The 26,141-nt window shown below is 52.6% G+C and overlaps 1 protein-coding gene across 2 annotated transcripts in view; it reads right to left on the bottom strand.

Annotated features, from left to right (window-relative positions):
* The window catches only part of gldc (glycine dehydrogenase (decarboxylating)), a 219,717-nt gene that overhangs the window by 70,381 nt on the left and 123,195 nt on the right, over window positions 1-26,141 (bottom strand). For both annotated transcript variants that reach the window (XM_072517219.1, XM_072517220.1), the window contains 5 exons: window positions 11,240-11,320; window positions 10,854-10,951; window positions 9,589-9,673; window positions 9,445-9,486; window positions 8,462-8,604 (listed from right to left, as the gene is read on the bottom strand). In XM_072517219.1, coding sequence (XP_072373320.1) covers window positions 8,462-8,604; window positions 9,445-9,486; window positions 9,589-9,673; window positions 10,854-10,951; window positions 11,240-11,320 — 449 coding nt within the window. The remainder of the gene's footprint in view (window positions 1-8,461; window positions 8,605-9,444; window positions 9,487-9,588; window positions 9,674-10,853; window positions 10,952-11,239; window positions 11,321-26,141) is intronic.

Here is a 26,141-nt window from a genome sequence, read left to right as displayed (position 1 = left end):
CCTGGGACCCTGGCGCTGGGAAGCAACAATGCTAACCACTGTGCTATGTACAACCTTTATTTTTCAGGTGACTGACATTAATTGCTGATTCTGATTGCCGAGGTGATTCAAAGCGCTGTTTGATATCTTGCTGGTGCTCAATAATATTTCAAATTCTTTTTAAAAAAACCTCTTAATATTTCCAATAACGAGATGGTCCAACAGCTCATTGATGACCACAATATAAAGTCTATCTATCTCATTACGCGAAAAAGTGAAAACCGTTTTCCCGCTCATCAATGCAACAAACGGGGTGCCAGTATCTGAAATACTACAAAGAAATTTAATTTGTTTTTTAAATGGAAGAAATGTTTCAGCTAAGCCCTAAAATCCTAAGCAGCTACCTGGAGGTCAGAGAAATCATTGGTTAAAAATTAAAAGAGCTGAACCTTTTATTCCTGCACTTCTAGTCAGATGTATTATAAATTCCAAAGTACATAACTTTTCTTGGTACCACATATAAACTGTTGCTGGATTATTTTCTTATCATATCCAGTTACCTTGATTATGCGTATGATATTGTTATTGTGCTAACTCATCATGTTCCTTTCTAATTAAGCAAAATCAGAGTGCATCTGTTGTGAATAACGGCTGTCTAAAGTACAGGTCAGTAGACAGATTATAATAGTTTTATTACATACACAATACAAGAACAGCCGTCAGAACATTTAGCGAGAATCAGGCTTGAATACAACCTTTCCTGGAACATAATAGACAATGCTGTTCGCTCTCTAGGATTGTACAGGGCAATGATTAACCTAGGTGATGTAACATTGAGCTTGTATTGCATATGGAGCTATACTGAGTCAGCACCTACGGAGGTGGATTTGGATTTGATTTATTGTCACCTGTACCAAAGTACCGTGAAAAGTATTGTTCTGCGTCCAGTCCAGGCAGATTGTTCCATACATGAAAAAACATAGGACATACGCTAAATACACAAGACACAGTCATTGGGTGAAGCATACGGATTGTCGTACTACTCAGTAGAGAAGATGTGTGGAGACATTGGTTCAAGTGAAAATGAAAGGCCAAATACATCACCAGTCTGAATTTCTGATTTGGGTAATGACATTCCCGTGGCCTAAAGCAGTTTTTCCTAGTCCTTTTTGTCACTAAGATTGAGATCAGCTGACTTCCTCCCCTCTCCCTCACCCACTGCGTCAACCCTGAATTTTAAGATTCCCCATTGCACTAGCCCCGAACTTGCAACTTTCCCAAGTTTCTCTCCCATCTCCCTCAAGCAACGCCTGAGCTCATCTTGTTCAGAGACCCACCTCCTGCTTCCTCAATGCTTTTTGCACTGAGCTGCTGACCACTCATCTTGCCTTCGAGGTTCCCACCTCAGATGACATTGGTAATTGTTCTCTCTCTTCAGATTCTGCCCCTCTCTCCTTCAATTCTCTCCCTGAAAAGCGAACCCGTGACCACCCCCAATGCCATTGCAAACTACAGCCTCATTTGCAATACTCCTTCCTCTCCAAGGTCCTTGAGTGAGCTATCACCTCCCAAAGCTGGGCACATCTTTCTCGGGACATCGATTTTTTTGCCAAAAAGCAGATGAGCCTAGAAACTTGAACGGGACACTTCATTATTTTATGGAGGCGGGCTGGGAACCGTGTTGACGTTGACTGGAGGCAGCTGGCCATTAAAGTCAGCAGCCATCCTCATTGAAGTGGGACTTTGGTAGGTCAGGAGTGTGACAGCCGAAGTGTGCAGATTAGACCGGGAAAGTGTAGGTCTGAACTTGATAGATCTGTTTATATAGCCAGGGTGCCCTTTTGGACCTATTCCCAGGACACTTTAGGAGGAGGTTAGGTGCCAGTTGGGGTATGTCAGGTGATCTTTGCAATTTTTAAAAGTAGGCATGAATGTGTGTATAAAGTGCATAAAACCATTATAGTCAAGCTCATTGGAACAATCAACAGACATGTCAAATCAACCGTCACAAATGTCAGACGTATCTGTCAAAAGGAGCTGTCAGAACTGTCAAAAAGCATCTGTCAAGATTGTCAAGAGGACCTGTCAAAACTGTCAAGTGGCCCTGTCAAAAGCAACTGACAAAAGGGGCTCGCTCTAAAGGCATTTAAAAGACATAGAACATACAGAGCAGAAGGAGGTCATTCGGCCCATCGAGTCTACACCGATCCACTTACGCCCTCACCTCCACCCTATCCCCGTAACCTAATAACCCCTCCTAACCTTTTTTGGTCACTAAGGGCAATTTAGCACGGCCAATCCACCTAACCTGCACTTCTTTGGACAGTGGGAGGAAACCCACGCAGACACGGGGAGAATGTGCAGACTCCGTACAGACAGTGACACAGCGGGGAATCGAACCTGGGGCCCAGGCGCTGTGAAACCAGTGCTATCCACTTGTGCTACCATGCTGCGCACGGTAAAGACCTGTCCTTTGGGGGAAAAAATTGTCTGGAATGTTAAAACAAATTATTTGCTATGGGTACGGGGCATGAAGTGGCAAGGCTGAGGCATGGCGTTGAGAGCGGGAGGGATTTATTTTTGTTTTATTGCTTTTTTCAATCTTTCCGACAGTGCTGGAGCACACAGACAGGCCTTCCAGCCAGCCCGTCTCCACACCTAGCAGTCTCCGCACATGTTCCTGGGGGCAAGGGGGGTCCGAGTTTTAATCCAGCTAGCACCTCTGGAATGGAAATTCCAACTTCTGGGTCTCTTTCTCCCAGGTTGGGTTCATGGACCTGGGAAATGTTCCGACTCTACACACCTGACCCAGGAGCAAAGACCCAGGCATATGATTGAATCCCTCCATTTGAGATGTCGCCCCTGTCACAGAAACGAACCAAATTTTATCAAGGTCCCAAATGGCACCTGGTGACTATGACAACGGTAAACTTTCCCTCCTCATCCTTGTTGACCTATCGGCACAGGCGACCACATTAACCTCATTTGTTTGATAATGCTCTTGTGAATCGTTTTGAGGTTTTACTGTTAAAGACACTATATAAATGCAAGTGGTTTTAATGCAAGAAGTATTACGGGTAAGGCAGATGAACTTAGAGCTTAGATTAGTACTTGGAACTATGATGTTCTTGCCATTACAGAGACCTGGTTGAGGGAAGGACAGGATTGGCAGCTAAATGTTCCAGGATTTAGATGTTTCAGGCGGGATAGAGGGGGATGTTAAAGGGGTGGCGGAGTTGCGCTACTGGTTAGGGAGAATATCACAGCTGTACTACGGGAGGACACCTCAGTGGGCATATATGGGTAGAGATCAGGAATAAGAAGGGTGCAGTCACAATGTTGGGGGTTTACTACAGGCCTCCCAACAGCCAGCGGGAGATAGAGGAGCAGATAGGTAGACAGATGTTGGAAACGATTAAAAACAACAGGATTGTTGTGATGGGAGACTTCAACTTCCCCTATTGACTGGGACTCACTTAGTGCTAGGGGCCTGGACGGGGCAGAGTTTGTAAGGAGCATCCAGGAGGGCTCCTTAAAACAATATGTAGACAGTCCAACTAGGGAAGGGGCTGGACTGGACCTGGTATTGGGGAATGAGCCCGGCCAGGTGGTAGAAGTTTCAGTCGGGGAGAATTTCGGGAACAGTGACCACAATTCAGTAAGTTTTAAAGTGCTGGTGGACAAGGATAAGAGTGGTCCTAGGGTGAATGTGCTAAATTGGGGGAAGGCTAATTAAAACAATATTAGGCGGGAACTGAAGAACCTAGATTGGGGAGGATGTTTGAGGGTAAATCAACATCTGACATGTGGGAGGCTTTCAAATATCAGTTGAAAGGAATTCAGGACCGGCATGTTCCTGTGCGGAAGAAGGATAAATACAGCAAATTTCGGGTACCTTGGATAACGAGAGATATTGTAGGCCTCGTCAAAAAGAAAAAGGAGGTATTTGTCAGGGCTAGAAGGCTGGGAACAGACGAAGCCTGTGTGTAATATAAGGAAAGTAGGAAGGAACTGAAGCAAAGAGTCAGGAGGGCTAGAAGAGGTCACGAAACGTCATTGGCAAATAGGGTTAAGGAAAATCCCAAGGCTTTTTACACATACATAAAAAGCCAGGGAAAGGGTTGGCCCACTGAAGGATAGGCAAGGGAATCTATGTGTGGAGCCAGAGGAAATGGGTGAGGTACTAAATGAATACTTTGCATCAGTATTCACCAAAGAGAAGGAATTGGTGGATGTTGAGTCTGGAGAAGGGTGTGTACATAGCCTTGGTCACATTGAGATCCAAAAAGACGAGGTGTTGGGCGTCTTGAAAAATATTAAGGTAGATAAGTCCCCAGGGCCGGATGGGATCTACCCCAGAATACTGAAGGAGGCTAGAGAGGAAATTGCTGAGGCCTTGACAGAAATCTTTGGATCCTCACTGTCTTCAGGTGATGTCCCAGAGGACTGTAGAATAGCCAATGTTGTTACTTTGTTTAAGAAGGGTAGCAAGGATAATCCAGGGAACTACAGGCCTGTGAGCCTTACGTCAGTGGTAGGGAAATTACTGGAGAGAATTCTTCGAGACAGGATCTACTCCCATTTGGAAGCAAATGGACGTATTAGTGAGAGGCAGCATGGTTTTGTGAAGGGGAGGTCGTGTCACTACCTTGATAGAATTTTTCGAAGAGGTCACAAAGATGATTGATGCAAGTAGGGCAGTGGATGTTGTCTATATGGACTTCAGTAAGGCCTTTGACAAGGTCCCTCATGGTAGACTGGTACAAAAGGTGAAGTCACACGGGATCAGGGGTGAGCTGGCAAGGTGGATACAGAACTGGCTAGGTCATAGAAGGCAGAGAGTAGCAATGGGAGGGTGCTTTTCTAATTGGAAGGCTGTGATTAGTAGTGTTCCGCAGGGATTAGTGCTGGGACCTTTGCTGTTCGTAGTATATATAAATGATTTGGAGGAAAATGTAACTGGTCTGATTAGTAAGTTTGCAGACGACACAAAGGTTGGTGGAATTGCGGATAGCGATGAGGACTGTCAGAGGCTACAGCAGGATTTAGATCGTTTGGAGACTTGGACGGAGAGATGGCAGATGGAGTTTAATCCGGACAAATGAGAGGTAATGCATTTTGGAAGGTCTAAGCAGGTAGGGAATATACAGTGATTGGTAGAACCCTCAAGAGTATTGAAAGTCAGGGAGATCTAGGTGTACAGGTCCATAGGTCACTGAAAGGGGCAACACAGGTGGAGAAGGTAGTCAAGAAGGCATACGGCATGCTTGCCTTCATTGGCCGGGGCATTGAGTATAAGAATTGGCAAGTCATGTTGCAGCTGTATAGAATCTTAGTTAGGCCACTCTTGGAGTATAGTGTTCAATTCTGGTCGCCACACTATCAGAAGGATGTGGAGGCTTTAGAGAGGGTGCAGATAAGATTTACCAGGATGTTGCCTGGTATGGAGGGCATTAGCTATGAGGAGCGGTTGAATAAACTCGGTTTGTTCTCACTGGAACGACGGAGGTTGAGGGGCGACCTGATAGAGGTCTACAAAATTATGAGGGGCATAGACAGAGTGGATAGTCAGAGGCTTTTCCCCGGGGTAGAGGGGTCAATTACTAGGGGGCGTAGGTTTAAGGTGAGAGGGGCAAGGTTTAGAGTAGATGTACGAGGCAAGTTTTTTACACAGAGGGTAGTGGGTGCCTGGAACTCGCTGCCGGAGGAGGTGGTGGAAGCAGGGATGATGGTGACATTTAAGGGGCATCTTGACAAATACATGAATAGGAGGGAATAGAGGGATACGGACCCCGGAAGTGTAGAAGATTTTAGTTTAGACGGGCAGCATGGTCGGCACAGGCTTGGCGGGCTGAAGGGGCTGTTCCTGTGCTGTACTTTTCTTTGTTCTTGTTCTTTGTTCGCATGAGGTTCATGATACTATATTATTTGTTGTGAAAATTAAGTGAGCCCAAGCAAATGTAAACGAGCAATAAACTGTCATTCAGAGTCCAAAGATCCAGGCAGCAATCTACTGGCCTCGTCAAGCCCGTCCCGGTGACCGGACAAGGCTCCTCGTGAGATTTACGATGCTCCTTACGCCTCACGAGATCTAACGAGATCTCATGGGGCGTCGCAATATGGATCTCACCCTCAATGGGCGGAATCCAGATTTACATATTCAAGTGAATAGTCAGTCTCACTTGAATATATCTATGCTGGAGTTACCCAAGGCACGGGATCGAACAGCCTCGCCTCGGAGACCCCGCTGTGGCGCCGTTTATCACTGGTTTGCACAAACGTGGACCAGACGGGCTGTCTCCCAGGCGATCGGAGGCACCCTGGTGGTCGGGCTCTTGGCAGGGTGGCACTCCTGATGTCACCCTGGCAGTGCCACTGTGGAATTGCCAGGGTGCCCAGAAGTCACTGCCAAGCTGGCATGTGCACTGCCAAAGTGTCAGTGCCAAGGTGCCCATGTCCCAGGTTATCTGTGCCAGGGATTAGGCCCGGGAGTGCCCTGTCCGGAGGTGTGGGTGAGGGGGGGGGCTCGAGGACCCCTAATTGGTAAGTTGGGGCATGGTGGGTGAGTTTCTGAAGGCTGCGATGGGAGGGGTCAAGAGATCAGGGCGGCATTTTTAAAAAGCGCATGATCTCTTCCTGCACTGGCGACCTGAGCCCGTCAGTGCAGGAAATGAGTCTAAGTGCGGCCTCAGTGGGGTGATCCTCGCTGAGGCCCCAAAAAGATGCAGAATTCTGTTAATAGCGGGTCATTCTTGACGCTGAAAGCACTGGAAAATACCTCACTAAACGCGCCCAAAACGGGAATCCGTTTTCCCATTAAATCGCACCCCATAGCATCTAAAGGGTTTAGATTTTCATCTCATTTTGCTTCTCTTTTGCAATAGAGATCAACAAATCTGATTAGCTACAAATGCGCAGAATTTAATCTGGCTCGTGAGTGTGGGTAGCGAGGCTGGGTGTGTATGTGGGGGGGGGGGCATAGAATTGATAAGGAAGACAGACAGGGAATGGAGTGATCGTCACTTTCACAACTCTGTATGATAGATTTCATAGAATTTACAGTGCCGAAGGAGGCCATTCAGCCCATCGAGTCTGCACCGGCTCTTGGAAAGAGCACCCTACCCAAGATCCACACCTCCACCCTATCCCCATAACCCAGTAACCCCACCCAACACTAAGGGCAATTTTGGACACTAAGGGCAATTTAGGATGGACAATCCACCTAACCTGCACATCTTTGGACTGTGGGAGGAAACCGGAGCACCCGGAGAAAACCCACGCACACACGGGGAGGATGTGCAGACTCCGCACAGACAGTGACCCAAGCCGGAATCGAACCTGGAACCTTGGAGCTGTGAAGCAATTGTGCTATCCACAATGCTACCGTACTGCCCCCTAACTGATAGAGTTAGGGGCTGGGGACACAAGGATGTTGCCCCCCCCCCGCCCAGAGGCCATTAAGCAGCCATTTAGCAATCCCTTCCCAGGCAGAAGATACCGAAGTCTGAAGACCTGCACATCCAGACATTGGAACAGCTTCTTCCCCACAGCTACTAGACTCCTCAACGACTCCCCCTCGGACTGATCTGTTCCCTGTAAGAACACTATTCATGATGCCCTATGCTGCTCTTGTTTAGCCCTTGTTCCGCACTGTAACCAATCACTATTATGTTGATGTACCATTTGTCAATGTACTCTGTTGATTATTATTTTATCTACTATGTATGTATTCTGTACATTCCCTTGGCCGCAGAAAAATACTTTTCACTGTACTTCGGTACATGTGACAATAAATACAATCAATGAATCAACCAGGAGGAGGGACTGCTGAGTAAATTCTGGCAGCCTCTTGCGGGTATGGAGATGGAGATTGGGGGGGCGAGGGGTTATCCTCCTTACCTGGCAACCTGCAGTTCAGGATGGACCCTGCTGGACAGTAAGATCCCATCACAGAAATACAATCCCTGCCCTCACCAGTGACCATAGCCCCCTCTCCCCCCCCACTCCTTTCCAGGACCTGGCTGACTGGTGCCAGTGAGTCCGATCCCACTTTCCTGGGTTCTGGGGCCAACTCTTGCTGCCCCTGGCCGGTTGCAGTCCCAGCAGTGGCCACCACTCTGCCAGCCCTCCGATTGCCTGGCATCTCTTGGAGGTTTGGATCTCTGCCCTTACATGGATGGGAACCCAGTTAATTATCCGATGGGCCCCAGAAGCGGGTTGGGTTCCTGGCTGTAATCGAGGCGGGTCGCCCTGACTTTCCTGCCCGCTGGCATTTAGTCAGCCCATCATTTCAACCAGTAACTAGACTTTCGTAAAAATGGAGCAGTAAAGAAATCTCTGATAAGCAGGATAACAGGAATTATCTGGAATAGCAGTTGCTGCATTCAAGGGATTACATTAATTATGGGACTAATTTACTGGGACCACAGCAAACAGCCGGCATCTTAATTAAAGGCAGAATATTAAAAAGCTGAAAGTCTACCTATTTGGCTGGAAAGAGATTTTGTCATATCCGGTTATTTCACACAAATCCCGTTCCAGTTCATGGAATAACTGCTGGTATCCTTGAGCCTGATCCAGAGGTACAAAAGGATGGACATTTCCAAATTCCAGCCAAGTGATGGGCTGCAAACAAAGTGTTGGGAGCAGAGACAAAGAGAAAAACACAACATTCATTAACAAATCTATCATAAAACCATACCGTACGCATTTCAGTACAACTTTCAAAACACAGGCCAGTGACTTACATAGTCAGTAACCCATTTAATTAAGTGGTTGCATGCTAACAAGAAAACAGATGAAGATGTCTATATTTCATGTCTATATTCTCCGCCATTAGGTTTTATGTGCCTTAGGACACGTTCATCCAAGAAAGGCTAGGTTGGGGTGGGGCTCAAGCTCCAATGCTTGGAAACTACTGTTTGATTTTACCATTTTACCATGGATCTACAATGGACGTTCCCCAGGGACTGTGGGAGACAGCCAGTGAAAAATCAAAGTTATAGACATCTGATTGATTCATTATCTGCACCTATACGGGGGCAAGAAGGGCTGTGCGCAGCTGGTGCCGGTTGTTCCAAGGTAAACCGATCTCGCCATCGGGGCTTAAAACAAGTGTTGCGTGAAACTTGTTTCAAGTCTAACTGCTGCAGTCAGATTTTCTGGTCTTTACCAACACGACAGACATGCACAATCCAGGCAGTGTGCCTGACATTGTGGAAGCTGAGGTGGCCATTCAGCACCTGTGGAGCCAAGTTCCGAGATCAGCAAGTCTTTGCACCACAAGTACACTTGTGAATGCTCACTATTGTGAAAGCAAATTTGTACCAGCTGGTTCTGCCCTCCTGAATGGGCAGGACTTGCATCGCGCTGATTAAACAAGAAGCTCACATTGTGTTCAACTTCAGGAAATACAGATAGTCAACATTGTCGTGGGAATGATAATGAGGAATAAGGCGCACTTACAGTGAGCTCCGAGGAACTGTTCAGCTTCATTGTGCAAGACCCCTAGTTCAAATAGAGGAAACAAAAAGTGTGATGTGCAACCTCTGAAGTCTCTAAAGCGGTGATATAATGAAGCGGGAATAAAATTGAAAATAAGTCACCCACCAGCGGAATCATGCTGTGAACTAGGGAAATATCTTTATTTTCTAATCTCTTCATGTACCGGACAATATTCGTCTCTGAGTGATAACTGAAATATACAAGTTAAGAAATGAAGTCCCTGAAACATGCAAATATGTATAAATAATAAAATTATTAATCGAATATCAACCTTGACACATAACAGTGAAACGGTTCCAAAATGAAACATTCTTGTTCAAGGCAGGTTAATAAATTCTGGTTATTGTCGTATAACAGCACGCTAAAAACAAAAATGACAAGTGTGAAGTGACAAGGTTGGTCGCATCTTAAGGTCAGGCCTTTATTATAATTTATGTAATTTACCCGTAATGGCAGGAGAAAATGTAGTCAAACAATATAAATGTTTTTATCAGCAGTGGCTTAAAGAATGTTTCATTATATTGAAGGTAACCTGTTGATGTCCCAAATGAACTTAACATGAAGGGGCTTGCTTTTGGTATGTGGCAAGACCAGAGGAACAAGGAATGTTCTCCTTAAAGCAGAAACGATGAAAGGGAGATTAGACAGAGCTATTCCATCAAGGGTTTTGATGGAAAGAAACTATTCCAACTGGTTAGTAACCAGAGGACTCAGATTAAAGAACTGGCAAAAAAACAAGTCGGGGGGTGGGGGGGGGGAGAAAGGGAATGAAAATGTTTTTTTTTTTGCAGTGAGCTGAAATGTTCTGGGATGCACTGCTTGAAAAAGTAGTGGAAGCAGATTCAGTCGTAACCTTCGATGCGACTTGGATATATGCCTGAAAAGCAGAAAATGGCAGAGCAATGGGGAAGAGCAGGGCAGGGGGTTAGCCATTTTGAAAGAGTCAGCACAAGGACGATTGGCTGAATGGCCTCTTCCCTATGCTGTATGTTCATTGTTATAAATAAAAGCTCGTGGCTTTTCAGTGGGAACCTGAATATATTTTTGAAGACGAATTAAAAGATTTGAAGATGATTTGGAAGGTGGAATGGGGAACATAAGCAAAAACTGTTCACCTCCCAATATTTTTCACTAGGAAAAGCCTACACAGGGCTTAAAATGATTGGGTATTCCTCTACCATAAAACGCTGATGGTCAAGATGAACAAATCTTGTAAATGTACAGACTGGCCACTTAAGAGAGAACCACAGACAGTTTAACAAGGGAGAGACCAATACATGTCCAAGTTGTGACAAGTGGACCTTATCCGTACATGGTGGCTTTACTTCAATGGATTAAGCGGCAATCTCAGCACAAGGTTTCTTACTAACCTATTGAAGACTGGATGTGAAAGGAATTTGCTTGTCCTCTTAAACTGCGTGGCCAGGATACCTTTTGGTTCATCTCCCATGCTCTCAGCTATCAACTCCTTAAAACAAAAACACATTTAACACAATAACTCTTGCAGACAGCGCCACACCATTAACAAAAAAACTCGGAAGGTCTGTAGTCGAGTGCTTTTTGATGCTATATAAATACAAGGTCTCTCCTTCGCCTTACGTTATCTTCTTTACCACGAGAAAGAGATGAACAGGTTGTGCTCTGCATTTGCCATTTCTCTATGAGGAGAATAAGTCGAACCGCTGCCAACATTACTTAGCCGTAAAACTCGCAGCACAGAAATAGCTGATGCCTTGCATCTAAAAGAAATACTTACGGCAGACGATTCACAGCCAAAAACCCAGAGCAGGTCGTCCAAGTCTCTCTCAGTCACTGTTTCGTCGAGGGACACCCCCAACTGGCAAATGGAAGAAAACGTTCAATGGTAAATTCAATATTTAAAACTATACTTCTACAGATGGTTCAAAGTCCACTGCATTCCACAACAGCAAACCTGAACTGCAATGCTGCTGCACGCCTGGAGGAATGCAGAACACGCAGGGCTGACATTAAAAGAGGAAATCGGGAAAGCAAAGGGAGAGCATGGAGAGAAAAAAACCCGCCAGTAAAATCAAGGAAAACCCGAAGATATTTTACATACACATAACTAAGGAAAGAGTAGGGCTGATTAGAGACTCCGGGGGTAACCTGTGTGTGTGTGTGTGTGTGTGTGGAGATGGGATGACATCGGACACTTGCTGTCTGTCTTCGCAAAAGAGGGGATGATGCAGGCAATGAAGTCAACGAGGAAAAGCGTGAAGCATTGGCTGGGATAAATACAGCGAGAGAGCAAATATTACCACCGTTTATCATCTGTGAAAGGAGATGCATCGCCCGGCCCCAGATGAATTGTAGGGAACCGAGGGTGGAAATAGCGGAGGATCTGACCATCTTTTTTCAATCCTCTTACTACAGGCAGCGTGTTACGAGAACTGCTAACATTGCACTGTTGCTTATAAAGGGAAAGGGGAAGAGACTGGGTAATTAGAAGCCAGTCAGCTATTCCTTGCTGGTGGGAAAATTATTAGATGACCTAATTGTTATTTGGAAAGGCACAGATTATCAAGAAAAGTCTTCATAGATTGTTTAACGCAAGCTCATATCTGACTATCTTGATTAATGTTGTGAGGCGGTAATAAGAATGGTCAATGAGGGTAGCATGCTGGATGTAGTCTAGGTGGATTTAAGATAGGCTTTTGACAAGGTCAGATAAGTAAAAGCACTTGGGGTCCAAGGAAATATGGTGAGCTGGATCCACAATTGGCTCAGTGGCAAGTTGATGGGTATTTCTATGACTGGAAGGCTATTTCTGTTGGGGTTCTGCAGAGCTTAGTCCTGCGTCCCTTGCTTTTTGTGGTACATATAAATTAATTATATGTCAGGCTCTCAGCATGGCACATTTGCCTGTAGTGGAAGCTGCATGTATTAATACACAGATCCCTGTTCTTAGCAGACAGAAAGAACATGTACACACATTGCACCTGTTTCAGCTAAACAAAATATGTCATAACCATTCGTTGGTTCATTCCAGGGGGGAGTGCCTTGACCAATCAGAGGCAAGTTGCCTGGTTTAAATTTCACACAGTGCTTAACAATTAACTATCAGTCACCATCAACTACTGCATTCCCCACGGCAATGCTTCTACCAATACCTCAAGAACCCCAGTGTTAAGGGGAAATCAACTAACTCTTGCAGCGCAATTTAAATTTAAACTCTTCTCCAGATTGAGACAGGACAGGCAGCTACCCTAGACCTTCAAGATAGCAAAAACATAAGAGAAATTAAGAGAAGATTCCGGGATGTCTTAAGTAAAAAGAACAGAGGAAACTGGAACTAGACTAGGATATTTTTCAGTGCAGTCACAGATCTAAGAAGGAGTTGGCTAGTGAGACGCCAGAAACATATCTGAAGTGGTTCTAAGGTTCATGATATCTTACCACAAACTGAAACATGAATTGAAATAATTGTGGAGCAATCAGTGGCTGGAGAGTTTGTGTAAAATCATTTAGACAAAGGAATACTGAAAAGAGTTGGAAAACATGGAGGTGGAACCTTGTGAAAATAGCTGGGGGAAAACCTTGTTTGAAAGGATAATTGGAAAGCCTAGAGGCGGATCCTTGATGAAAACAGCTGAGAGAAAACATTGGTTTGGTTTGGAAGAAAATTTTAAAGCATGTCTATTTGTTAGTGGAATTTGGAAACACGTATGACAACCATCTGGGGGAATTTGAGGCGGAATCCATGGAAGATCGATTGAGTAGTATGTGTCATTTAGTTTCAGAGTGGGGTGTTGTCTGATCCCAGTCAGCCTGTGCGTTTATAAAAAAATATTTTTATTCGCCATATTTTCATCATATAAAAAAGAAACAGAAGCAAAATAACCCCAACAATATAAAACAGAAAATGAAACAGTCCCCCCCCTCCGCCCACCTCCCCACCCTACCCCTCAATATTCAACAGCAACCAACTCCCAAATGTGCATAATAAACAAACCCCAAGAATTGTAGAGCTCCTCCTTCGGCCCCTCAGCTCAAACTTCACCTTCTCCAGGATCAAAAGCTCCAGCAGATCGCCCCACCACTCCGAGGTACAGGGCGGAGAGCCTGGCCTCCACCCCAACAGGACCCGCCAACGGGCGATCAGCGAGGCGAAGGCTAAAACGCCTGCCCCCGCACCCGCCTGTAACTCGGGCCGGTCCGACACCCCGAAAATGGCTTCTCGGGGACCGGGCTCCACATCCGTATGCCAGACCCCGAGATTGTGCTAAAAACCTCGCGCCAAAATATTTCCTCCTTCCGGCAAGACCAAAACATGTGAATGCGGTTTGTGGGGCCCCTCCCATATCGCTCACAGACATCATCCACCCCCTCAAACAGCCGGCTCATCTTTGATTTTGTGAGGTGCGCCCTACGCAAACTTTTTAACTGTACCAGCCCCAGCCTCGCACATGAGGTTGAGTCATTTACTCTCCACAGCACCTCACACCACAATCCCACTTCCACCGCCACCAATCCCCCCCCCCCACCACCTCCTCTTCCCACTTCACATTAAACCCCTCCATAGACACCGTCCTCCAGGGCAGCATGGTGATTAGCACTGCTACTTCATGGCACTGAGGACCCGGGCCATTGTCCGTGTGGAGTTTGCACATTCTCCCCGTGTGTCTCACTCCCACAAACCCAAATATGTGCTGGATAGATGGATTGGCCACACTAAATTGCCCTTTAATTGGTTAAAAAATTGAATTAGGTACTATAAATTTATTTCAAAAAAAGACACCCCTTCCTCCTCCAGGATCCTCCCATAGATCACTGAAACAAGGCACCTCTCCAACCCGCCCACTGACAGCACCGCCACCAGCAACGAGGAGACAGGCCCTATCGGGAAGGTCGGGTAAACCTTCCTTGCAAAATCTCAAACCTGCAGTTTCATAAACCATTCTTCCCCACGCCCACCCGTACTTCTCCCCCCAACTCCTCACGAATCGTCCGCCAAGAAATAAGTCCTTCATTTCCTTGATCTCCCTCTCGTCCCATCTCCGAAACCTCGCACCCACCCTCCCTGGCTCAAACCAATGATTCCCCTTAACCCAGCCCACAGCTTAAAATGTTGCCTGAGCTGCCTTCAGGATCTTATAAGTGGTCACCGCCAGCTGACCTTCACTGAGTACCTTCCGGAGCAATTGGTAGCGGTGCCATTTCCAGCACCCGCAACCCCGACCCACTACACGAGCCCTCCTCCATCTCAACCCATTGGGTCTCCTCTTCCTTGGTCCAGCCCCGCACATTCGCCACCCAATAGCAGTACAGTAAGTTTGGGAGGCCTAGCCCCCCCGCCTGTTACCCTCTCTGCAAGACTACCCTCCTAATCCTGGCCAGTTCCACAGTTAGGTTCTGGCACATACGAACACCAGCTGCTTCCCACTTCACCTCATGCCTTTGCTTCGCCCAACTCAAGAACTTCTCCTTAACAGGGAACTTGTGGAAACAAAGTATGAGCGCTCTTGGCGGCTGGTTTGCCTTCGGTTTGAGCTTGAGCGACCGCTGAGCCCTGTCCAGCTCATGCCGGGAGGGTTCTTCCCCCTCCCCCAACAACTCTGCCAACATCTTCGCAAAGTACTCAGTCTGCCTTGGGCCCTCCACCCCCTCAGGACCCTATTATCCAGATCCTCCACCTTGGCTCTGAGTCCTTTGTTGGCCTCCACCACCCTCTTCAGCTCCTCACTCATCGAGGTGAACTGGTCCCCGAGCTTCCTCCACCCCCTTCGACTTCTCTGCTTGCTCCTGTACCTCGGCCGCCGTCTTCAACACTGCCGCCTTCACCGAGGCCATTGCCTCCTCCACCAATTCCATTATCGCAGCCATTATCTCGGTTCGTATCACCCCCATGTGCCTGTGAACTGCCTCTCAGATTCTCCCGCCATCACCTCAGTCAGAGTCTCCACTGTGAAGGGCGCGGCCCCACCCAGCGACCCAGCCTCCGCCATCTTTCCTGCTGCCGGGCTGACCCGTTCACTCGGAAGGCGAACTTCCGCTTGCCACCTTCTTCCCAGCAGCTTTTTTCTGGGTCTTAGACATTCCCCACCTTCCTCTGTCTTCTTGCACCAGCTTATTTAAAAACTGCCTCTGGAACCAGAAAAAACTCCAAAAACCAGAGCCTCGAGCAGGAGTCACTCAACGTGCCACTTCCACCTCCAGTCCGCCACCGGACGTCCCCCAGCCTGTGCATTTAAAGGCAATGTGTGTTTCCTAAAAATCTTGCAGCATAAGATAGATTTTGTAACCTGTATTATCCTTAAAATCTGCGTTCCCTTGTGACGATAAGTGGGAGTGAAGGAGTATTGAATTTTAGTCAAACTTTTCATGTTTGATAAATGTTTTTTTCTTGTTGGTAAAAGCAAATTGGCAGTTCTGTAAGTCTTTTACTCCACATTTTCCAAAAAAGAGTAAAAGCTACGGGGCGGGATTCTCCGTCCCGCCGCACCAATTTTCTGGTGCAGCGCCCCCCCACCAGCAGCGGGAATCTCTGTCCCGCCAGCCAGCCAACGGGGTTCCCCATTGTGGGAAGCCCCACGCCATTGTGAAATCTCCGGGCGTGGGTGCGCAGAAGGTGCAACGGAGAATCCCGCCAGCGGAGAATTCAGCCTACAATCTTTTGAGATGGGGGCGGGATTCTTCTGAAACCGGCGGGGCGTGCAACTCCGGCGGGAAGGAGTGGCGTGAACCACTCCGGCGTCGGGACGCCCCGAAGGTGCGGAATCCTCCGCACCTTCAGGGGCTAGGCTAGCGGCGGAGTGGTTTGTGCTGCGCCGGCCGGCTCGTAAGGGGCTTGGCGCCACGTCAACCGGCGGCTAAGGGCCTCTGCCGACTGGCGGCAGTTGGCGCATGCGCGGGAGCGCCAGCGTGTGCTGGTGTCATCCCAGCGCATGCACAGGGGGGGGGTCATCTCCGCGCCGGCCATCGCGGGCCGTTACACCAGCCGGCGGGGAGGAATAGAGTGCCCCCATGGCACAGGCCCGCCGCGGGTCGGTGCGCTCCGATCGCGGGCCAGGCCACCATGGGGGCACCCCCCCGGGGCCAGATAACCCCGCCCCGAGGACCCCGGAGGCCCCCCGCGGAGCCAGGTCCTGCTGGTAAGTACTTGTCGTAACATATGCCGGCGGGACTGGCCGAAAACGGGCGGCCACTCGGCCCATCGCGGTCCAGTGAATCGTCAGGGGGGGGCCGCTGCCAGTGGCCGCCGACCAGCGTGGCGCGATTCCCGCCTCCCCCAAATCCCCGCGCCAGAGAATTCGGGAGCCGACAGGGGCTGGATTCACGGGCGTCATTCTCCGACCCCCCAGAGGGTCGGAGAATGGCCGTTGGCCGCCGTGAATCCCACCCCCGCCGGTTGCCGAAGTCTTCGAAGGGAGAAAAGTCGGCGGGGCGTTAATGTCGCCGCTGCCGTCGGAGAAGGTCACGGGTCTGCGCAAGGCAGCCGATTTTCGGCCTGCCGATATTCTTCCTTCCGGATGGGCCGAAGTCCCGTCGACGTGATGACCGTTCACGTCGACGTAAATTAAACCTCCTTTTCATCAGCGTGACCCTGTGCTCCAGGTTCACGCCAACCAGCGTGGATGTGAGTGACGGCCTGGGGGGTTGGCTCTGGGCAGGCGATGGCGTGGCCGCAGTCTGAATGCGTGAAGAGAGGTGTGTCTCGGGTTGTGTGTGTGCAGCGGGGGGGGGGGGGGGTCCGTGCCGGGGTGGAGGTTGGGGGGGCTCCGTGCCGGGGGATGGGGGGTCCGTGCCGGGGTGGAGGTTGGGGGGGGGTCCGTGGCGGGGTGGAGGTTGGGGGGGGGGTCCGTGCCGGGGTGGAGGTTGGGGGGGGGGGTCCGTGCCGGGGTGGAGGTTGGGGGGGGGGGGGGGTGCGTGCCGGGGTGGAGGTTGGGGGGGGGTCCGTGCCGGGGAGGGGGATCCGTGCCGGGGTGGAGGTTGGGGGGGCGGTCCGTGCCGGGGTGGAGGTTGGGGGGGGGGTCCGTGCCGGGGTGGAGGTTGTGGGGGGGTCCGTGTCGGGGTGGAGGTTGGGGTCCGTGCCAGGGTGGAGTTTGGGGGGGGGGGGGGGGTCCGTGCCGGGCAGGGGGATGTGGGGTCCGTGCCGAGGTGGAGGTTGGGGGGGGGGGTCCGTGCCGGGGAGGGGGATGGGTGGTCCGTGCCGGGGTGGAGGTTGGGGGGGTTCCGTGCCGGGGTGGAGGTTGGGGTGGGGTCTGTGCCTGGGAGGGGGATGGGGGGTCCGTGCCGGGGTGGAGGTTGGGGGGGGGTCCGTGCCGGGGAGGGGGATGGGGGATCCGTGCCGGGGTGGAGGTTGGGGGGTGGTCCGTGCCGGGGTGGAGGTTGGGGGGGGGGGGGTCCGTGCCGGGGTGGAGGTTGGGGGGGGGGGGTTCGTGCCGGGGAGGGGGATGGGGGGTCCGTGCCGGGGTGGAGGTTGGGGGGGGGGTCCGGGCCGGGGTGGAGGTTGGGGGGGGGGGGGGAGGATCCGTGCCGGGGTGGAGGTTGGGGGGGGTCCATGCCGGGAAGGGGGGTGGGGGGTCCGTGCCGGGGTGGAGGTTGGGGGGGGGGGGGAACGTGCCGGGGTGGAGGTTGGGGGGGGGGTCCGTGCCGGGGTGGAGGTTGGGGGGGGGGTCCGTGCCGGGGTGGAGGTTGGGGGGGGGGTCCGTGCCGGGGAGGGGAATGGGGGGTCCGTGCCGGGGTGGAGGTTGGGGGGGGGTCCGTGCCGGGGTGGAGGTTGGGGTCCGTGCCGGGGAGGGGGATGGGGGGTCCTTGCTGGGGTGGAGGTTGGGGGGGATCCGTGCCGGGGAGGGGGATCCGTGCCGGGGTGGAGGTCCGTGCCGGGGAGGGGGATGCGAGGGCAAGTGAGTTGGTCCACCTGGCCAGTTGCCAGCCTCCAACAGTTGGACCCATGCGGTCCATGCCACCTGTCTGGGGGGAGGAGGGGATATGGGCAATGATGACATGTCGTCGTTCCCCTCCCCCCCACCAGGCCGTCATGTTTTCAGATCATCCAGCGATGTTGGCCGCCGTGGCGGCAGCCGCACATGTCTATGTTGCCCTGGATGAGGAGGAGGAGGAGCGTGCCAGAGAGGCGGCGCAGGCTGCCGGAAAGGGACAGGCGGCAGCCGCCCAGGCTGGAGGGACACCTGACCGACAGGACGAGGAGGGGGAGGAGGACGTCGCGGCCCCACGGCAACGGAGGCACCCGAGGGCACCCCGTGTGTACATGCCCCGGCAGTCATACCAGGACCTCACGGACCGGGAATGCAGGAGGAGACTCCGGATGAGGCGGGAAACCGTGGCACACATCTGCCACCTGCTGGCACACCTGTCACCGCGTGGCACTGGCGGGGGACACCCTCTCCCCGTGTCCGTCAAGGTTACGGTGGCCCTGAACTTTTATGCAACGGGGTCATTCCAGGCACCGAGTGAGGACCTGTCCGGCATATCGCAGACATCGGTGCACCCGGGCAGTGACAGATGCCCTATATGCCATGGCGCACTGCTACATCCGCTTACCCGTGGACCGGGCCAGCCAAGATGCCCGGGCCGTGGGCTTCTCTGCCGTGGCCGGGTTCCCCATGGTCCAGGGCGCGATCGATGGGTTGCACGTCGCCGTGCGGCCACCTGCAGATAACAGGGCCGTGTTCACCAATAGGAAGGGGACCTATTCGATGAACATACAGGTGGTCCTGCACGTCTGCGCCCGTTACCCAGGCAGTGTACACGACTCATACGTGTTGTCGCGCTCATCCATCCCCGGCATGTACGAGGGACGCCATCCCCGGCTGAGGGGCTGGTTGCTGGGCAACAGGGGCTACCCATTGCGATCGTGGCTGATGACGCCTATACGGAGACCACGCAATGAGGCGGAGAACCACTACAATGATGCCCATGTAGCGGCAAGGGGAGTGATAGAGAGGTGCTTTGGCGTGCTGAAGATGCGTTTCAGGTGCCTGGGCCTCTCTGGGGGCGCCCTCCAGTATCGGTCAGATAGGGTCGGCCGCATCATTGTGGTGTGCTGCGTCCTGCACAACATAGCCCAGCAGAGGGGCGATGTGCCGCAGGCAGAGGAGGGCGGACTGGAGGAGCAGCAGGAAGAGGCGCAGTCCTCCCCAGATGAGGGGGATGGGGGTAATGGTCAGGGCAGACGGGGTAGACACAGGCGGGTGGCTGTCCACCGTTACCGGCTGGCCCAGCGGGCACGGGACAGACTGATAGACGCCCGCTTCACTGACTAGATGGGCGTGGGAATCGGGTAGTATGGCCACAGACCGCACACCATGGCAACAGCCGACCAACCACACCCCCCACCCATCCACCCACCCAGCACCCTCAACCCCCTCCCCAACCCCACCCACCCCACCCGCATGCACACCACCCCCCCCCATTGCCGATCCACCTGTGGCACAACGGGCCGGGCTCACACAGTTGCGGGTGGACGCGTGTCTATTGCAGGCCATGGAGGATGATGACAACCCGCCCTGCGGTGAGCTCCTGGCTCTACATCGTTGGACTATGTCTGACCCATGGCCACAGTACCACCATCCACCCGGACCATCCCTGCATGCGGCTGTGACACTGCAGCGCACGGTCCCGTCCTCTGCCCGGGGATGTTGATGGCGGCCCAGGGAGAAGGGGGCAGACTCACCTGGGGCTGAGGTAAGACCACCCCTCACACACACACTTGCGCTCAACATACATGACACCCCCGCACGCTTTGGACAGAGCACAAAGGCAGTTTCTGTAGGTGTAACATTGACTTTAATAACCAAAGGAGTTCATGCACTTGCCCTTGCCCCTAAAACTCATCTGTGCCCTGCACCCGTGCCAACTTACTCAGTGTCTAATTGTTTGGCCTTACGGGCCCTTTGACTACGTCTACGTGGTTCCCCAGACGGTACAGCAGGGCTGGAGGTGGACTCCTGTGATTCCTGCCCTCTGACACTGGATCCCTTTGGCGGCCGTTTCCTGGGGCGTCCTGGCCTAGATGGGCCAGGCTGCGGCCCGGGCGACTGGGATGGCGAGCTGCCAGCCTGTCCTGCCCGTTGCCCACCCGATGCACCTGGGACGGAAGGGGGGGAGTCCGAGGTGTCGCGGTGTACCGGGACCTCCCCTACAGGGGGAGCCGGGACGGACCACACCACCTCCTCCTCCCTCGGGGTGCCCGATGGCCCCCAGGCCTCTACATGGGTGGGGGATGCGAACGGACTGGCCATCCGACGCCCCCCCGACATCTGGCGCTGCCAGTCCTGGAGGCCCGGGCTGGTATTCACAGGGGTCTGCAGGTTTGCAGCCATGGAGCCCAGGGGGTTGGCAAACCCTGTCTGTGACAGTGCGACGCCGGCTCGCACATGGCCACTGGCGCCGATGCCCTCAGCGATGGCCTGCAGAGACTGGGCCATGGCCTGCTGAGACTGGGCTATGGCGTTGAGCGCCTCTGCCATCTGGCGCTGGCACTGGCTCATGGCCTCCTGTGAGAGGGCAGCCATTTCCTGGGCCACAGACGCCGCCTGCACGGAAAGCCCCAGGCCTCGCAAACCGTTCCCCATGTCTGACACCGCCTCCACCGCGGACGCCACCCGTGCGGTGTCAGCTTGGGTGGCACGCATGACCGGCACCACTCCCAGCTCCTGGACGCGGGTGGACTCCTCCACCTGCGACTGCAGCCGCCGCAAGCCGCCCGTCACCCTCTTCGCTCGTCTCCGGGTCGGTGGTTGCATCAGATCTATGTGTGGGTGTGGTAACTCCAGGAACCCGGGATCCATCTGGGCGGCAGATGTTCGCTTGGGCTGGGCTGCCCTCCGACCACCCGGCCCCTCTGCTGCTCCTACCTCCACCTGCTGTACCGGGACGGCTGTGTTGTGCGCACCAGTGAGTGTACCAGACGCCTCATCACTAAAGTGTCCAACCGAGGTGAGTGTTTCTGCGATGGTGGAGGGTGTTGGTGACAGCAGTGGCGTTGTGTCGTGCTCTTCATCCCACTCTGAGTCCATGGCACTTTGGGGTGGGGGTTCGTCTCCACCCATCCACTCTGAGTCACTGTCCGGTATTTCGTCTTCCTGGGTAGTGCTGTCCCGGGTAGGGGTGTCCTGGGCAGTGCTGTCCCGGGTAGTGGTGTCCCGGGTAGTGGTGTCCCGGGTAGTGGTGTCCTGGCTAGTGGTGTCCTGGGTAGTGGTGTCCTGGGTAGTGGTGTCCCGGGTAGTGGTGTCCCGGGTAGTGGTGTCCCGGGTAGTGGTGTCCTGGCTAGTGGTGTCCCGGGTAGGGGTGTCCTGGATAGTGGTGTCCTGGGTAGTGGTGTCCTGGCTCGGATGTGACGGGGGCCTGTGACTGCCCCCCTCGTCGCTGGGTGGTCGCTCCCGCACGTGACGGGGGTGTCGTCTCCCTGTTGCTCCAGGTCTCACTGTCTCCCGTGGCCTCCGAGGGGCATCCTGCGGGCGTCGCATGCTGGAGGGTGCGGGTCTCTCCGTCTCCCGTGGTGTGCGAGGGGCATCCTGCGGGCGTCGCATGCTGGAGGGTGCGGGTCTCTCCGTCTCCCGTGGTGTGCGAGGGGCATCCTGCGGGCGTCGCATGCTGGAGTGTGCGGATCTCTCCGTCTCCCGTGGCCTCCGAGGGGCATCCTGCAGGCGTCGCATGCTGGAGGGTCCGGGTCTCTCCGTCTCCCGTGGCCTCCGAGGGGCATCCTGCGGGCGGTCTGCACCTGCGGGGATGGGTGCCTGGACGTTTGGTCCTGCGATACACAATGAAGCATGCATGGTTAGACATCAGGCAGTGATCAGGTGATATGGGGGAGGGGTATATAGGGGAGGGGGGATATGGGGACGGGCTGTCGGTGGCTCACTTGCTACTACGCCCCTGACCTCTGCATCAGCAACCGCCCGGTCGTCAGGTCCGCCAGCCAGTTCCAGGGCCCTTTCCTCGTGTTCGGTCAGTGGCCTCACATCAGCGGGGCCTCCTCCAGTCCTCACATGCTCCCTATTGTTGTGTGCGCGCTTATCCTGTGGGGGGGGAGGGGGGGGGGGCGGGTGGTGGCAGGGGTAAAAGGCAACACTGTTAGGCAGGTATATGAATGCACCCCATCGGTTGCGCGTGCATTGCAGAGGTTAAGGTTAGGGCTGGATTCACTTGGGGATATGGGGGAGGGGGATATGGGGATATGGGGGAGGGGGGATATGGGGGTGGGGGGATATGGAGGAGGGGGGATATGGGGAGGGGGGATATGGGGAGGGGGGATATGTGGGATGGGGGATATGGGGGAGGGGGGCATATGGGGGAAGGGGGGATATGGGGATATGGGGGAAGGGGGGATATGGGGGAGGGGGGATATTGGGGAGGGGGGATTATGGGGGAGGGGGGATATGGAGGAGGGGGGATATGGGGAGGGGGGATATGGGGGAGGGGGGATATGGGGATGGGGGGGATATGGGGGAGGGGGGCTATGGGGGAGGGGGGTATGGGGGATATGGGGGAGGGGGGATATGGGGGAGGGGGGATATGGGGGATATGGGGAGGGGGGATATGGGGGATCTGGGGGAGGGGGGGATATGGGGAGGGGGATATGGGGGAGGGTGGGATATGGGGAGGGGGGATATGGTGGATATGGGGGAGGAGGGATATGGGGAAGGGGGGGATATGGGGGAGGGGGGATATGGGGAGGCTCACCCTGCCTGCTCTGAGGAGGTCGTTCACCTTCTTGTGGCACTGGGTGCCTGTCCGTGGTGTCAGGGCCGCAGCGGTGACGGCCTCTGCCACTTTCCTCCACAGACGCCGGCTGTGGCGTGGGGCAACTCTGCGGCCGTGCCCGGGATGCAGGGCGTCCCTCCTCTGCTCCACCGCGTCCAGGAGCGCCTCCACATCCCGTGACTCGAACCTCGGGGCTGAGCGGCGGCCAGCCATCCAGTCGGGTGTTCCGGTCGGGTGGGGGGGGAGCAGCGCGGCCTTATGAGCCGTCACGCCGTGCGGCGCGTATGACGCTGCACGGCGTGAACCACTGCGCAAGCGCGGATCCCGTTACGTCGCTGCTAGCCCATTTCGGGCCGGAGACTTTCGACCCATTTTTCCGACGTGACTCAAGTCGGATTTGCGTCCGCCGATAACGGAGAATTTCGCCCCAGGCCTCCCACTGGGAATTCTCCGACCCGGCGTGGGGTCGGAGAATCCTGCCCAGGGTCCCATTCTGCGATCTTGCCAGTAGTAACATCAACTGGGATCGTAACAATGTTCACACATCCATAAAGATAGCAAGTCAGAGAGGTAAAGTGGGTTAAGAAAGCTTACGTAATTCTTTCCTTTATTAGCCGAGGCACAGAATATTTGAGTGTAGAGGTTAACCTTGACCTGTGTAAAACCATTAAGAGTAGTTACGCAACTGGAGTATTGTGCGTAGTTCAGGTGACCACATTACAGGAAGGATATGACTACTAGAGACGGTACAGAAGAGATTTATAACAGTTATGTTAGCTATAAGGAAAGAACCGAGTTGATGGGGTGGTTTTCTTTGGAGGCTGAGGGGGATTTAATTGAGGAGTTTGAAGTTATGGAGGGGCCCAGATAGAGTGGACAGAAAGAACCGATTTACAACAGCAGAGAGTTAAATAGCCGAGGACACAGATTTAAAGAAATTGATTAGGAGGGGAAGGTTGTAACCCAGATGTTGGGGGTCTGGAATCACTGGCTGAATGGCTACTAAAGGCAGAAACCCTCAATGTGTTTAAAAAGCACTTGGATATACATGTGAAATTCCGTATCCTACAAGGTGGGAGCGTGATTAGGTTAGAGCGCTCTTTTTTGTCTGGCAGACACCATCTACTGAGTGGCCTTCTTCTGACCTGCTGTTAGCTTCGGAACTGCATGGTGGGATCATTCAGCACTCAGGAGAGGAATTTGTTGTAACATCACTCATCCTACTTCAATAAAGAATGCAGGTGGCAAAGTGGTAATGTTACTGGACTAGAAATGCAGGTAATGCTCTAGGGTCATGGGTTCAAGCCCCACCATGGCAGCCGGTGGAATTTCAATATAATTAATAAATTTGGAATATAAAGCTATCATCGACTGATTCACCCTTCTCTTTCACTAATGCCTCTTTAGGGTCTCCTGCTACGCGTGACTTCAGAGTTGCAGCAATGCGGTTGCCTCGTAATTGTCACCCTGAAATGGTACGTAGCAAGCTACTCAGTTCATGGGGCGGGCGACAAATGCTAGTGCAGCGATACCCACGTCCCGTAAAAGGGAAAAGGACATGCCAGAAGCAGCGCCAAGCATTTCAAAAAATGAGGTGTCCTCCTGTGAAGCGACAAGGCAGGATTAGTGCCAAACAGCGGGACAGAGCTAAGCGATCCCACAACCAACTGATGAGATCGAAGATCTGCGGTTGCAACATCCAGCCATTAGTGGTGGCCAATTGGAGATCTACTTGGAGGAGGCGGGTCCACAAATATCCCCATACTCAATCAAGGAGTAGCACAGCCCATCAGTACAAGAGACTAGGCTGAAGCATTTGCGATCATCTTCAGCCCAGGAGTGCCAAGTGGATGATCCATTTTGGCCCCCTCTTGAGGTCCCCAGCATCACAGATGCCAGACTTCAGCGTATTTGATTCACTCTACGTGATATCAAGAAACGGTGAACGCACTGGACACTGCAAAGGCTATGAGCCCTGGGAACATTCCGGCAATAGTACTGAAAACTTGTGCTCCAGAATTTACCAGACCCGTGGCCCAAGATCTTCCAGTACAGCTACAACGTTGGTAACTACCCGGCAATGTGGAAAATTGCACAGGTATGTCCTGTACACTAGAAACAGGACAAATCCAACCTAGCCAATTACTGCCCCATCAGTCTAATCACACTAATCAGCAAAGTGATGGAAAGTCTTGGTTGGCAGTACTCTAAATTTAAAAAAATTCACCACTTAAACCCTATTAATGGGAGCGGCCCTTATCCAACGGCCTTTCGTGATTCATCAGCCTCCCCAGCAAGTGGTCACGCAGGCGCCGATTAGTAATCCTTTTTAAAAACGTGAACCTGGCGGAAGGGCTTCTGTGGGGAGCTTGTTGTCGAAGGTGAAGACATTGTGATCCGAAATGAAGCGGATGAGTTGCAGAATTGCGTCTGGAGATTGGCAGTTGTCGGTGTTGAGTACTGAGGCTGTTGCAGCAATGTCGTCATGGGGGATGCTGGTGCAGGGTGCCGAGATGTCCATTGTGACGAGGAATGTTCTTGGTTCAACTGATCCATAGGTGCTGAGTTTCTGTGAGAAGTCTGTCGTATCGCGACAGAGGCTGGACGTTCCTTGTACAATGGGTTTCAAGATGCCCTCGATGTAGCCAGAGAGGTTCTCACACAGGGTCCCATTGCCTGATACGCTAGGACGGCCTGGTGTGTTGGCCTTTTGTATTTTCGGGAGGCAGTAGAGATCTCCAATGTGGGGAGTACGTGGGATGAGAGAATGTAGCGTGCTCTGAAGGTCTGGATCCAAGTTCTTGATCAGCCTATTGAGTTGGCGGGTGTGTTCCTTGGTCGGATCTGCGGGTAACTGTCTGTAGTGTTCCTGGTTGTTGAGTTGTCGGTACACTTCTTTGCAGTGGTCCGTTCTGATCAGTATGACGAAGGCCCCATTTTGTCTGCTGATTTGATGACAATGTTGCGGT

Source organism: Scyliorhinus torazame, chromosome 9 (genome assembly GCF_047496885.1).
Source record: "Scyliorhinus torazame isolate Kashiwa2021f chromosome 9, sScyTor2.1, whole genome shotgun sequence".
NCBI lineage: Eukaryota > Metazoa > Chordata > Chondrichthyes > Carcharhiniformes > Scyliorhinidae > Scyliorhinus > Scyliorhinus torazame.
Note: the sequence above shows the minus strand (reverse complement) of the source record. Positions and strands in the feature narration are given on the sequence as shown.